The 15,253-nt window shown below is 39.1% G+C and overlaps 2 protein-coding genes across 4 annotated transcripts; both read left to right on the top strand.

Moving 5' to 3' along the window:
- The first annotated feature begins 6,280 nt into the window (after positions 1–6,280).
- Positions 6,281–8,727, top strand: LOC131784368 (histamine H2 receptor-like). Of its 3 annotated transcripts, none has more exons than XM_059101171.2 (2): positions 6,281–6,421; positions 7,519–8,727. In XM_059101171.2, the coding sequence occupies exon 2, from the start codon at positions 7,602–7,604 to the stop codon at positions 8,616–8,618; it is 1,017 nt and encodes a 338-aa protein (XP_058957154.2). In that variant the 5' UTR covers positions 6,281–6,421; positions 7,519–7,601; the 3' UTR covers positions 8,619–8,727. The 3 variants fall into 3 exon arrangements, with proteins under 3 accessions (XP_058957154.2, XP_066017556.1, XP_066017555.1); XM_066161459.1 differs by lacking the exon at positions 6,281–6,421 and adding an exon at positions 7,191–7,273 and having other exon boundaries at positions 7,610–8,727; XM_066161458.1 differs by lacking the exon at positions 6,281–6,421 and adding an exon at positions 7,259–7,273 and having other exon boundaries at positions 7,525–8,727.
- Positions 8,728–14,004: 5,277 nt separating this feature from the next.
- On the top strand, positions 14,005–14,931 carry LOC131784331 (beta-1 adrenergic receptor-like). The gene has a single exon (XM_059101134.2). The coding sequence runs from the start codon at positions 14,005–14,007 to the stop codon at positions 14,929–14,931; it is 927 nt and encodes a 308-aa protein (XP_058957117.2).
- Positions 14,932–15,253: the final 322 nt, after the last annotated feature.

Genomic DNA, 15,253 nt, shown 5'->3' with positions numbered 1-15,253 from the left:
AAGAATGAATATAGAACAGGTTTTATTTTAAGACGCTGGTTCAAGTTATTCCCCTTTTGTAACTGAATACGCCCATGGATATCAGGTCACTTAGCATCGATTCAGTGATCCTGGCTAGGATGATCAGATCAATTAAAAATATTTCTGGAGGAACTGATTGAATTCACTTGTTATTTCCAAGATATTTTCAGTGAAAATGTAAACAGAAGTCGAATTTTCGGAAATCAGCTTAAAATGGAACCCCTTACACCTATTTTAAGATTACTGCTTTGGCTTAAACCTTATAATGTTAGTTCGGAGAATTTGGTATTGGATCAACAAAAAATCCCTTAATTGAAATTTTTCTTTATCCTCTTTGCTTATCTGCATGATATTCTCCTGACGTTGTTGGGAGAAATTCTGTCTCGGTCATACGTGGGAATTCAATGATTAACATCGTTGCCGGTACAGGTTTCCTCTGAACTTCCCGACCCCATGTTTTGTATTCAATGCTGACATAATGATTATGAGAAACGTAAGGATATAAGCATACAACCGCATTTTGTTAAAATCAGTTGTTATACTGATTTCGCAACGAGAATTATACAGAACTTTGCCGGAACATTAAGGGCCTCTTCATATGAGCGTAATTGACCGGGCTGGCCCGCTTACCGGGACGAATTTCGCCTTGAGTTCATATGAGAAAATTCAGCCCGGTTTCCGAGATGAGAAAAGGCCGAAGATCCTGGGGACGAGTTTTGGCGCGAAATTAGAAAAACAAAACAAAGATGGCGAAACGCAACCAAGTTATTACCTTTGCGCCTATTATGGCTTTGGCAACCCTTTTAGCTGTATCACTACAGTTAAACGGGTCGCTAATGATGTGGAAAATTCATCAGGCAAAGCAAAACGACGCCATTTGGCCGCCTTGTTTTTTATGTTTAAGGCGAACGGCCAGGCTCCCGTGAGGGCGGTGCAATGTCTGCCGAACTAAACATCTAATCCAACCCAAGGCGGAGAGTGCAATGTCTTATGGTTGGGTTCACCAATAAACAAGAGGGTCACCAGACACCAACTTCGTTGGGGAATCGAACCCCACCTCGCAAAAAAATAAACACACACGCACCAAAAATTAGACACACGCTCGATAACAACAAGAAAACGATAATAATAACCCCTAGCCAGCCAAGGGGTGGCACGCAAACAAAAAACAATAATCATAACCCCTAGCCAGCCAAGGGGTGGCACGTAAAACAAAAACCCAAACAATAATCATAACCCCTAACCAGCCAAGGGGTGGCACGCAAACAAAAAACAAAACAATAATCATAACCCCTAGCCAGCCAAGGGGTGGCACGTAAAACAAAAAACAAAACAATAATAATAACCCCTAGCCAGCCAAGGGGTAGCACGCAAACAAAAAACAAAACAAGTACAGCGACGACGGAAAGCGGACTATAACACGATTGACAGATGGCTACCATAAACAGAAGCGACGACACAACGGGCGCCCCACCGACGATGGAAATAACGGGGACAACGAGAAGATTGGAACCGCTTAAAAAGGACGGGAACGTGACATTTCAAGCGCGATTTCACCTTGGCGATAACGTCCACAGCGCCAGGCGGGACATTACGGAAACGAAAGTCGTTCCGGAATTGCCAGATGAAGAATTTACATAAGTTTAAAAGATAGACGAGGACACGGGGGGTTGCGCACAACTCATCAGAACTGAAACCAAAACGGACATGATGCAAGAGAAGGGCCGGACACATAAAGGAAAAACTAAACATTAAAGATTGCAACCAGGAAAGAACACTATAGGCTAACGGACAGTAAAAGAGAAAGTGGTCGAGAGATTCACACCACAAAAACAGGGAAGGGGTACTGGCAATCTAAAGGATGCGAGGTAATTTAGTGTTAACAACTGGGTTGAAAACGTAAATTAGCCACTGTAAAGGGTAAAAAAGCTGACGTTTCGAGCGTTAGCCCTTCGTCAGAGCTCAATCGCTTACGTTTTTCGTTTTACGTTTCGATTTACGTTTTCAACCCAGTTGTTAACACTAAATTACCTGCTATACTCTTCCAGCGACGCAGCACCACAGTTTCTTTAGAAACTTACCCCTTTAAAAGAAAAAGTGGTCGAGAGATTCGACGGGAGCACCACAAAAACAGGGAAGGGGTACTGGCAATCTAAAGGATGCGAGGCGCTGTGCCGTATACAACACGCCGTGGGCCAACTTCCAATTTAGCGAAAAGGTCAGAGTAAAACGAATTGAGGGTGTGGCAGAGGTCCGCAGGAGAAGATACAATAGAGCCCCCGCTCTCCCGCAACGCAGGAATCCATTTAATTCTGGAATGAATTTGAGCACCAGTTGCAGCTTCACGGTTCACGTTTATCACACGTTTTGGCGCTTTCCGGGAACGCTTACAGAGACCGTCAGGAAATGGTCAAGGGAATCACTCACCTCCGCAGTGGAGGGAAAACTCGAAATGTCCGGCCCATCCGAGGAGTCCTTACACTCCATTCTGGCACCGGAACATTGACTGCTAAATTCACTAATGTTTTCACTATTTAAAGCAGTAATGTTTTCACTATTTAAAGCACTAATGTTTTCACTATTTATAGCACTAATATTTTCACTATTTAAAGCGCTAATTTCATTATCATTATCCATACTATCACTAATGTTTTCACTAATCAAAATACTACTAATATTTTCGCTACTTTGATTATCATTATTGGTTGCATTATTGGCTCCTGATAAAGACACCTGAGGGGTCGGGGACCTCCTCACTCACGACAACACCCGGAGGAGCCGCGGCCACCTCAGGGACCGGAATGGACGGGAAAGTTTCGGCAACAGCCGGGGAAACAGTGGCCTTCACCACAATGGGCTCAGAGGACCAAACACGGCCGCCACAGCGGGAAGGGCAATCTCGGGCCCGATGGTCAGCCGCACCACATTCCTTGCATTTGCCATAAAATTCGCAATCCGCTGCCTTGTGACCCATTGTTTTACAAATCTGGCAAAACGGTTGCATGCCACGATACCACACCCGAGTCCGGTAGACATCAACCATAACCTCAGCGGGGATGGGCCTGAACATGGAAATTGTCAAAATACGTGTGCCAGTAAGGAGGTTAGGCCTCCCAGAGAAGTACTGATGTTTACAAGAGACGATCTTGCCGTAATGGCGAAATTCTTCACGCAGAAGGGCGTCATCACCCTCTACTGGGAAATAATGAACATATACCAGCGAGTTCGGCCGATCAGAGGGAGTGACACTACACTCGATATTGTCGAGCATCACCGAACCTTGGCTAGCCAGCCTGTATTTGTCAGCAGGACCCTTAAACGTTAAACGGATCAATCCCTTAGGGAAGAACTGAATAACCTCTTCTAACATGGAGAGCACACGCGACTTTTCATGCGCAACAATCGCCACAGGGGTGTAAACAACACAAGTGTTCGCACACAAGAACACCATGGTGAAACCAAAAAGAAAAAAAAAAGAAAGGGCCACAAAGGAACCCAAATGCATGCCCAAAAGGGCCGAACCCAACAATTCACCGAAAGTGGATGGGTGACCAAAATGTGAACAAAACGACTCGAAGCAAAAAGCGTCGAGAAAAGCTAGCTAAAAGGGAACCCAACTAAGCCACAAAAATGGGATGGGTTACGAAAGAAAAAACGCACGAAAAGACAAAAGACCGTCGGCGTTCCCTCCCGGCAGGTACTTAGCACTTGGTCCGACAATAAATAACGAAAAAGAAAGAATACTCACAAAATCCGGACCACAAGGCTCGGAGAATCCCAAATCCACTAGAGGCAAAATCACCCCTCCAGCGACTTTTTCCACTTACTTCGGGCTTAACGATTTCGTTATCAATGAATTAGAAAGGTGTTGTTCAATTAGCTTTGTCACCATTTTGAGGAATTTTAAAAGTTTAGACTCGGATCATTGAGTCGTCTTCGTCAATGTAAAGCATATCTGCACGAATGCAATGGTATGATTCATGCAAAAACATTCCAGTTTCAGAGATATCTGGTTGGTTTGAGGAGAGGTTAAGAAATTTTCAAACGTTCCCAAGCTTACATTGTTTTCTGTGCTGTTGTTGTACACCATCTTAAAATGAATGATAGCTACTCGGAAGAACATCTCGGCAATGAAGCATCTATCTTTCTATCAGTGTGGCTCTCGTTTTCCAATGAGTTTTGTAGCTGTAACTAGAAATGCAGTTATCTTATGGTTTTTTTTTCCACAAAAACGAGTCTCTACGAACAATTTCCAACCATTTTTTAGCCTCGTTGTCCGTAGAAGATTTTTTGGTCGGGCTTGTGATAGACCCTGTATGGATCATTATCAGGTGTTGGATTCAGCCGCCAGGTGTCAATATCTTGTGTGACTTCATATAAATGTTGTGGGTTCATACGATTGCCGCCACTACTTTAAATTTAAACATGTGCTGTGTTTCTGTCGACCGGTTTATTGCCACTCGATTTCTTTTCCGTTATCAGGACATTGTAATAAAGCTAGAAAAGATGTTACCCAATGATTCTTTTGGTGTGGGTGTTTTCTTTAAGTATTCCTTTGCGGATGTTACTGTTAACGCTTAAAAACTCTTTGCGGTGGCCAATTTGCACAATCAACCCAGCTGATAAAACCAAGTTATCTGTTATATCTTAGGGGCGTTTATTTACCTTAAGCAATCAAAACGAACTGATAACCAACCTACAAAAAACTTAATCGGTCTACAGTATTAAGTATTTACAATGGAAAAGATAAAGGAATTCTCCTTCCTCCAGAAAATGATTTTTCATTAATTCTCATTTTGCCCTTTGTAAGATAAAAAAAAGGTTTAAGATATTCATAACTCAGCATTAATACAGTGATCCCTGTTGTGGAAATCGCGTAGGGTTTAAATGTTTATTCAAATTACGGTGTTTCCTGATGAGTTAGTAGAATTTGCTATTTATAATTATTCCGAATAATATTATGAAACGATTGCAACAGAAGTCAGCTTCTACAGAATTAGTTTAAGCGTAACCCTTTTTACAGATCACCTCTTTGGCTTAAAGCATCAGAAGATTATAAGTCTACTGTAATCGATTATGGTTCAAGCTTAACTTGGAACAAAGTGCCAAAACAACCTAAATGTGTAAAATCATTTGACTGCTTTAAACGCAGGCTTTTGGCCTTTTGTAACCAGCGGAGTGTAAGTTGATAGTGTACGTTTGACTGGGAATGGGAGGACCATTTTGTTAACTCATTTCTGATTAAAATATTCTTCTTTAAATTTATTTGATATCTTATTTTTAAGTATATATTTCTATTGTGGCTGGAAATCTATTGGGGCAATTGCTCCAGTTGGTATTTGATATTTATTCATTTAATTAATTGTTTATGTAAGTGTACGTAGGCAACGAATTTAATAGATGTTAATATTAATTACTTGATTCGTAAGGAATATTTTATGGTTTTAAAGACAGAGAGAACGAGCACGACGCGAGAGAAAACCAGGGTGAGCGACAGGCATAACGAAAGAAGAACGATGGAACCTTTACAATTGAATTGTCTTTCCCCTCTCGTCATGTGCCAGCCACACTTGCTAAGAACAACCAGTTCCTACAGATAGTAGAAGAGTGGGAACGAATGAAATTAGCCAGAAAACGAGTCAATTATAATTTCTTGATGACCACATTGACACAATATGACATATTCAAATGACGAATTATAAATTATTAATTAACAAATAGAGAAGCCTTGATTGTGCTCTGTTCTGTTGTAAAGCACGCAGGAAGCGGCTAAAACACGAAAGAAGTGTAGGGGGAAACAAGAGACGTAGTCGAGTGTTTCTCCCTACTTCTTGAGTGCTCTAGCCGCTTCCTAAGTGCTTTACAATAAAACAGAGCACAGTCAAGGCTTCTCTATTTGTTTTATAATAAAGAATCCGTTAAATTCCCCAAGAATTACATTCAATTTTCAAAACAAACTGTATTTCCAAAGCGAACAACAGTGTCGTCAGCATACTCTATACTCTCATAAAGCACGTTATAATAAGCCAATCAGAATCCCTGAATCCCAAGACTAAAGCTGTCAAAAATGTCAAACCATCAAAGTTAAAAAACCATCAAAGTTCATATTCTGACAAACTAAAATAGTTCGGCATGTCGAATTTAACACTTTCGCTTGAAGTTTTTTAGTTTCTAATACAGAATCTGAAGGTGAAATTTTCAGTGAAATTCGGCCCAATCGTGGCTCACAAAAATCCGCAAGTTATTTCACATGACAAATAGAAAACAAACTGTTCAAGGCGAGTGTATTATGAATGAACAACAGCCGAATTCACTAGGGCATGAAGATCGCTCGGAATGACTGCGCCGTAAAACTCGGCTGCAGTGACTGATGTGGCCTTCCACTCAACACATCGGAAAGGTAATCAGAGCAAGCTCTTATTTTTCCACTCGAAGGGTAGCCAATTTAGTTCCTGAGGCTTGATCCACTGCGATGACCGAAGATCGCCATGATGAGCTAGCCGCAATAGACCTCAGCATGATCGCAGTCGCTCTGACACCGTCATGATTAGTATAAATTTTAGTAGTTTTGCCAGGTTATATTTTTCATCATTCCTGTTTTTTTCTGTGTTGTTTTTAAAAACGAAACTTTATATACTCTACAAGTGTTAGCTGTGTTTGATTTTTATTACCGTACGTAAACTTGCAATCTAACTGAGGGTGAAAACCGTTAAAACTCGGACTGTCTATTTGGTTTTATCTTTGAGGATTTTTGTCTCTGCTCACGTTACAGTAACGTAGATTACTGCGCCTGGCATTTTTTCAAACCTTTGCTCGCTTTTTCCGAAATTTTACTTTCAATTAACGAAAGAAAAGCTAGAAAGAAGTCTCGGAAAAGGTCGGACATAGTACAATTTGGCAGATGGCGTGACAGCTTTAGCTCAATTCTATGCTCTATACTCTCATAGAGCACGTTCTTTCAACCAATGACACTGCGTGTTATATCCGAACTTTATTATAATATAAATTATGGGAGTCATTTTTCATTTTGTGAAACATGTGTTTTCAATTGTCACAATTGGCTCCAGACTCTGAGCTTCATCGTCGTCTTTTCATTTCCTTCGCTCAGAATCGAGTCCTAAGCATACGGTATCTTTGGTGATTACTGTTAAATGGCATGTAACTGTTAACCAAAAGCCGTTAATTGTTATGAGAATCCAGAATTAAGAGGTTTCTGATCGACTTCCTGTCACAAAAGCAGCCGGATCTCAGGGTAAACTTTGTTTTCAATTATTGTCGAGCTTTTTAATTTATGCGAAACACTGGAGATTCTAATAGTGAGTTTCTTTTTCATTGTCGATGAGAGGCAATGGAATATTAAGATGTTAATAATAATTTTGAAACACTTTCCAGTGAGGTGTCACTTTATCCATCTCTTTTACCATAAGATGTGCCTGTAAATACAAAGCATATCTGCATATAAGAAATATGATGATTCATGCAAAAACATTGTTTAAGTTTCAGTAACATCTGTTCGGTCAGTAGCGTGGACAAGAATATTTCAAGCATTTCCCAAGGCTTCTTCCTTTCTTCTCCTAATCATGAATAGTTGCCAACCGCACGAACATCTCAGCAGTACAGCATCCATCGTGCTATCAGCGTGGCTCTCTCTGTCCAGTCTTGCAGCTGTAACTGGAAACGCAGTTATGTTGTGGTTGTTCTACAAACACGCGTCTCTACGAACAATTTCCAACCGCTTTTTAGCCTCTTTATCAATAGCAGACCTATTAGTTGGGCTTGTTGTGGGCCCTACGTTGATCGTCATTGAATTTTGGATTCAGCCTCCAGTTCTCTTGTTCGACTTTGCAGAGATATTGTGGGTTCACACAACCGCCGCCACCACTTTCAACACTTGTTGTGTTTCTATAGACCGGTTTATTGCGATTCAGTTTCCTTTCCGTTACCAGGTCAGTGTAACAAAGAAAAGATGTTACACAGTTATTTTTTTGGTGTGGCTATTTTCTTTAATTCTTCCTTTCTCGATGTTTCTGGTAGATTATGAGCCCATGATAAATTATTTTGTGTCGATGATTTTTCTTGCGTTTATAATATCTGTTATTCCATTACTTGTAGTTTCATTTTCCTACGTTTGTATTTTTAAATCAGCAAAAAAACAATTTAAGAGAATATTAGCAAGAGAAAATCCTACAATAAACAACGATAGTTTTAAAGCTCGTACCATACAAAACCTTAAAGCTATCAAAACAATTGGTCTTGTTTTGGGTGCTTGCATTATCACATGGATGCCCAACTTAGTTCTGTTGCTTGTTGAATGTTATTATGTCTTAGAAAATAACTGGGCTAGAATTTGTTCGTTGAACCTTGTTGTGTGGCCGTGGGTTGGGACAGTCGCTTTTACCTCATCAGCAATTAATCCATTCATATATTACCTTCGAAATCAAGAATTCCGCGAAGCCTTTCGTCGTACCTTCCGTTGGCTTCCTCGTAAACGCACTGGAGAAAGCACTCCACAAACTGGGTTGAAACCAAGTCGACGCCAGATTTTTCGAAATGTTGTGAGACCTGGAGATGCAGCGAATAAAGAGACAGAGCTCTGAGGACAACTCAGTCGAAACAAGACTTTTTCTTCTATGAACAGACGAGGCTAAAACGGACCAAAACTTTCATTAGTCCATTTTCCTGTAATTTCGGTTAAAAATCTAATTAAAAAACATCTTCAGAAGAATGCCCAGACATTACCTTTCACTAGTATTTCTTATTCTGTTTTAAGAATCCTTTAAGTTCAAGACGTTCTTTGATGTTTACGCACATTGATGCCTAGAGATTCGCGGACCAGTAACAACTGTTTCCATCTTCCTTCATTCGTGCTCAGTTCCCTCAACTTTATTGCTTCTCTCTTGGTTTTTTTTGTCGTGATCCCTCACATATATCCCTGACACCTTATTCCATCGGGATGAATGCAACGACGTAGGCCAACCCACGTATGATCTTTTTCATGTGGTATCCGTCAGGGATCAAACGAATTGATTCTGCGAAACGGAGCTTTTCTAGAAAGGAAAACTTTCTTGTAAGCAATGGCGATATCTTATGTGGAGCCAACTTTTGGCGGATTTTTGTGAAAAGAAGATCTTCAAGAATTTGATTGAATTTTGGCGGACCAGAGTTCCCTCCCATCTTTTTGGCCAATCTTTTTATAATATTTTAGAACAGTTATCTGTCTTTAGTAATCAAAGGAGCTGCGAAATATGACTACGAAAGAATACTTTGTTGGTCTGCAGTTCTAAGCAAATTGACAAGAAGAAAGATAGGATAAAATATCAAATTTTCTTTCTTGGGGAAAATACAATACTGACCTTGCCTTTTGTGAGATATTGAGAAATATGCTATCCTAACTCAGTATCAGTTCAGTGATCCCTACCCAGGAGATCCTTTGGGGATTAAAAAGTTGATTCATTTGTGTTTCCAAATAAGTCAGTAGAATTTGCTATTTTTCTCCGAGTAATCTTAAAGTGAATTTGTAACAGAATTTGGCTTCTACGGAATCAGTGTAAGCTGAACCGCTTTGCTTAATACGGATCACTCTTTTGGCGAAAAGCATCAAACGTTGATGCTAATATTACTCAAACCATAAAAAGGATTTAGCAGTTTTAACGAAAGAAAGAACAAGCACCAAACGAGAGAAACCAGCCTGAACTGTCGTTCCCCTTTCCCTCTCTATCACGCACAAGCCACTCTTGCTAAGAGGAAGTTCATACGGACAGCAGAAGAGTGGGAACGAGTGAAAGAAGCCGGAAATTCAGTTTAAGGACCCAATTCACAAATTATGACATATTCAAATAACGAACTACTTAGAGAGTTCTTTTTTTAACTTGAACAAACATCCTGTTTTCAACTGTCACACTCGACTCCAGAGATTCATCGTCATCTCCTCCATTTTGTTCGCTTGGAATCAAGTCTTTGCCGGGTGAGTCATAAATCAGGTCACTTTTGAAGTAATATAGTTGAATTCCATTAAATGTTAAATAGGATCCGTTGATTATTTGAGTATCCGGAATTAAGAGGTTTCCGATAGATTTTCTCTCACTGAAGCAGCCAGATCTCGGGGTAAACTTTGTTGTCAATTATTGTCAGGCTTTAGAATTTTTGCGAAAGAAATTGCAATAGTGAGTTTCTTCCTCTTTTTCATCGTTCACGAGAGGCAAACGAGGATCACGGAGAATTTGGAGAAATATTCCAGAGAGGAGTCGTTCTTTCTATCCTGTTAAACATGAGACGTGCCTGTCAATAAACTGAAAGCATATCTGCATAAAAGGGGTATGACGATTAATGCAATAAAAACATATCAGTTTCAGAAATATCTTCAGCTTAGCTTATAGGGAAGCCAACAGAAATTTCAAGCATTTTCTAAGCTTTATTTATTTTTTTTTTGCTGTAGCTGTACATTGCCTTACCATGAATGATAGCCACCCACACGTTCAACTCAGCAGCGCAACGTCCCTCGGTCTATCATTGTGGTTTTCCTCTTCTGGGTTAGCAGCTGTGACAGGAAACGCAATAATATTATGGTTGTTTTTATCAAAAACGTGTCCCTACGCCCAATTTCCAACCGATTCTTAGCCTCATTATCCGTAGCAGACCTTTTAGTAGGGCTTGTTATAATTCCTTTATGGATCTTTGTCATATATTGGTCACCAGTTAGCACCGTTGTTAATCTCTTTCTGTAAGGTTCTGTGGGTTCACACAACCGCCGCAACTACTTCGAACATACGATGTGTTTCTGTAGATCGGTTTATTGCGATTCAGTTTGCTTTCCGCTATCAGGACCTTGTGACTAGGAAAAGATGTTACCCGACGATTATTTTGGTGTGGCTATTTTCATTAATTATTGCTTTCTCTTTGTTGCCAGTTGATCATAGGCGCCTGTTTGACAAAGACAGGAAAATATTACTTTTGCAGTGCTGTCGATTTGTTTAGCTTCAACAACATTTTTTATTCAGTTACTTGTAGTCTCGTATTCATACGTTCGTATTTTTAAATCATCAAAAAAACATTTTTACAGAATATCAGAGGGGAAAAAATACAAGAAAGTACAACGAGAATTATAGAGGAAGAACTGAAAAAAATTTTAAAGCCATAAAAACTATCGGTTTTGTTTTGAGTGCTTGTATTATCACACTGATGCCCAATTTAATTCTGTTGTTTGTTAACTGTTACCATGCCATAACAAATGACTTAGGTAAAATTCATACATCGGTCTTTGTCGCATAGCTTTGGGTTGAGGCAATCGCTTTCACTTCTTCAGCAATAAATCTATTTATATATTACTTTCGAAATTAACACTTTCGCAATGCCTTTTGCCGTACCCTTCGTTGGTTGCCCTGTGGACTCACGGGGGAAAGCTCACAACAAACCAGGCTGAAACCAAGGCGACGCCTGATGATACGGAATTATGTGAGATCTGGGATATAGCAGATAAAGAGACAGAGTTCTATGGACGTCTCAATCGAAACAAGAATTTACCTCCCATCGACAGATGAAGTTCAAACGGACCGAAACACGAAATGGTCCATTTTTTTTTGTTTCTTAATAGTGAATGGAATCTCATTAAAAACCATCTTTGGATGAATGTTTAACTTTTCTTAATATATATATGGTCCTCATATTTTATAAACTTCACGAGATTCTCGGGCCAAAAGTAAAAAATAACTTGTACGCTCGGGAGAACTGAGATAACCATACAATACAACTGCATGCCACCATTGGTTCTCAATTAACTAAGTTTCATTGTTTTCTTGATTTATTTCATGGTCGCCTTAAGAAACCCGAGAAAATTTGAATGGACATCATTATAGGTGCGGTCTCAGGGAACCACAAAATGTGACATTAGTAAACTCCAGGAGATAGAGCCTTTAAAGAAAAAACTTGTAGTAAGGAATGGTATAATGCCTAATATGGAGCCAACCTCTGGTAAATGCCCTGCCGGGTTACCCTCAAAATTCAGAGTGACTTTCAAATTTTACCTTGAAATTTGCACGCTCTGCCAGGACCTTCGATTACAAAAGCTCAGCTTTGAAGTTCATTCGAGTAGCTTAAGAACCGATTTCTTCCGTTCGCTACCGCACAGTAAAATCTTTGAAAACATCCACAACGCTTCAGAAGAACTTAAAGTTTTATCAATTGAACGGAATACTTGTCTCAGTAAGTTTTTAATCAGTTGTCACCCACTCAGAGCGAGAAATTGATGTTCAGGATACCTTTGAAAACGAAAGCTTTCCATTTGCTGTTCTCGGTTTCATCAAACAAAATATTTAAACAAATTGTGCATAACTTCTTCGCTTGTCGATAAGCTGGAACTCAAACGCACTCGAGTGCTTGTCCCGCTAGTATTGTGCCTTGTACCTTTGGCTGTTTCTTGGATCAGAACCGACTGTATCTCGTGTATAAGATATTCTGGTAAGGCGTAAATTGCATGGCGTTGAATTTTCATTCAGTTTCGGTTGTAAAGCGATACACAGGTCATGAGATTCAAATTTTACCCTTTTTGTGGTCGGAAGTAACACTAGCTTCCGGTCGATTAAATTGAAAAAAAATTGGATTTAAAACGAATTTAGTAAACTCCTACAGCAATAACGAAAAGCGCAGAGTTCATTAAAACAATTATTTTGTTCGCGCTGGTTGATTTTTTAAATGAACTTTTGTGAGGCCTTAATTCAAAGTTGCTGTAACCTTTTTGATCAATTTTTTATATTGGGAGCTGAGGACAGCTCCATCTGAGAAAGGTGAATATGTTGTAGGACAAAAATGGTATCAAAAAGATACCTTTATGTACGATTGACTCGTATGCTTTCCTATCGTGAATTCTGTGTTGAGCAGCTGTTCAGTCACTGTCATTATTAGCTTCATTTAAGTAAACTATGTTTAATTTTTTAAGTTCAATTCTTTCACGATGATTGCAGGTGTAAACAACTTCTACTTTTTATCCTCTGTGATAAATTTGTAATTAAAAAAAGTGTTATTGACTAGAAATATGTGAGAAATTAAGAAAAGAGTTGATCCGAGAAAAGAGCAAGTAATTCAAAGGAGTTTACTTTTTAGAATAAGATTTAACGTACGTTGTCAAATCTGATTAGCTACTGAGTTCGGAGTTATTTACCCAGAAAAGTGTAGGATTGGCAGCCCAGCTAGTGGTACCTTTAAAAGCACTGTGAACGAATTCTGTTATGTTTAGTGCTAGTCGTCCAAGCTGTAAGTTTATCAAAAAGAAAATGGAGACTAAAGGAAAATACTAGCATAGTGTTAAAGAAAAATCAACTTTTCTCGTAACAGTTAGCCGAAAAACGGACATTGATAAATATACTGATGACATATTCAGATAAAGAACTATTTGGAAGTCATATTTCATTTTAAACACAGATTTGTTTTCAATGGTCAGACTACGACCCAGAATTAGAGCTTCACCATCATTTTCTTCACTTCATTTCGCTCACTTGGAATCAAGTCCTTGGCGGGTAAGTCATGAATATGGTCACTATCACCATAAGCTTTAAACTGCTTTAACCAGGGGCCGTTTATAATTTGAGTATCCACAGCTGCATCTCAGAGCAAACTTAGTTGTCAACTATCAGTAATTTTCAAGCTTCTGAATTTATAAAAAGTCAATTTTGATTGAGTTTCTCTTTTATCGTTGATGAAAGACAAAGGAAGATTAACTGATGTATAAATACGAATTTTGTTATATTTTTCAGAGATGTGTTGTGGTATCTATCTCTTTCACCGTTTTGTGGAACTTCAAATGTTCAGACTTCAATCAATTCGACGTGCCTGTCAAAAGAAATTATATCTGTATAAATAGAATAATATGATTTACAAAAAAACACTTTAGTTTCAGAAACATTTGTTTGGTTTGTAGAGAGAACAAGAAAAATTTAAAACTTTCTCTAAGCTTAATTTCTATCCTCTGCTGTAGCTGTACACCATCTTACCATGGATGATGGCCAACCGGAAGAACATCTGAGCAGTGCAGCGTCCATCGTTCTATCACTGTGGCTCTCCTTGTGCAGTATTGCGTCTGTTACTGGAAATGCAGTTGTGTTGTGGTTGTTCTACAAAAACGAGTCTCTACGGACAGTTTCCAACCGATTTTTAGCCTCGTTGTCGGTAGCAGACTTTTTAGTTGGGCTTGTGATAGACCCTGTGTGGATAGCCATCAGATTTTTTATTGAGCCCCCGTCTCCAAGCGTTTTGCACGAATTAACATTAATGTTGTGGATTTACACAACCGCCGCCACCACTTTCAACATTTGTTGTGTTTCTGTCGACCGATTCATTGCCATTCGGTTTCCTTTCCGTTATCAGGACATGGTAACCAAGAAACGATGTTACACAGTGATAATTTTGGTGTGGTTATTGTCATTATGTCTTCCTTTCTCGAAGTTGTCGGTGACAAACGCGGGAGACATAAATAGAGCAATATTTTGGTTTTCTTTAACATTTATAACATTTGTTTTTCCGTTAGTGATAGTTTCATTATCATACATCTGTATTTTAAAAGCAGCAAAAGAACAATTTAAAAGAATATGTGGAGATAAAAATTCTCGAAATTACAACGAAAATATCAAAGTTCGTACTTTACAAAATTTCAAAGCTATCAAAACAGTCGGTTTTGTTTTGGGTGCTTGCATCATCACATGGATGCCAAGTTTAGTTCTCATGGTATTTGATATTTATTATGTCATAGAAAATAGCAGGGAGAAAATGCGTTCATTGTTGTTGGTTGTATGGCCTTGGGTTGATGCAGTTGCATTTACTTCATCAGCAATCAATCCATTAATTTATTACTTACGAAATCAAGACTTTCGCCAAGCCTTTCGCCGTACCTTTCGTCGGTTGCCCTGTGGATTCACGGAGTAAAGCGTACAACAATCCGGACTTAGCCAGGTCCACACCTATTGGTACGAAATGGCATGAGATCTGGGGATATAGCGGTTAAAGAGACAGAGTTCTAAGGACATCTCAATCAAAGCAAGACTTTGTCTTCTGTCGACAGATGATATTGAAATTAAACGGACCGAAACTTTTTTGTTTGTGCACTATTCTGTGATAAAATGTAGAATTTGTTGGTCTACGGTTTTGAATAAATTAGAAGAGGAAGGATTAAGGAAAAATTCTTCATATAAAAAATGCTTTAAGGATCATTTCCCTTTTGTAAGGTATAAAATATACAGGATACCGT

Source organism: Pocillopora verrucosa, chromosome 14 (genome assembly GCF_036669915.1).
Source record: "Pocillopora verrucosa isolate sample1 chromosome 14, ASM3666991v2, whole genome shotgun sequence".
In the NCBI taxonomy this organism is placed as follows: Eukaryota; Metazoa; Cnidaria; class Anthozoa; order Scleractinia; family Pocilloporidae; genus Pocillopora; species Pocillopora verrucosa.
Note: the sequence above shows the minus strand (reverse complement) of the source record. Positions and strands in the feature narration are given on the sequence as shown.

What these genes read in the sequence shown, in the direction of transcription:
- LOC131784368 (XM_059101171.2), top strand. Translation starts at nt 7,602, where the DNA reads ATGAATAGTTGCCAACCGCACGAACATCTCAGCAGTACAGCATCCATC.
- LOC131784331 (XM_059101134.2), top strand. Translation starts at nt 14,005, where the DNA reads ATGGATGATGGCCAACCGGAAGAACATCTGAGCAGTGCAGCGTCCATC.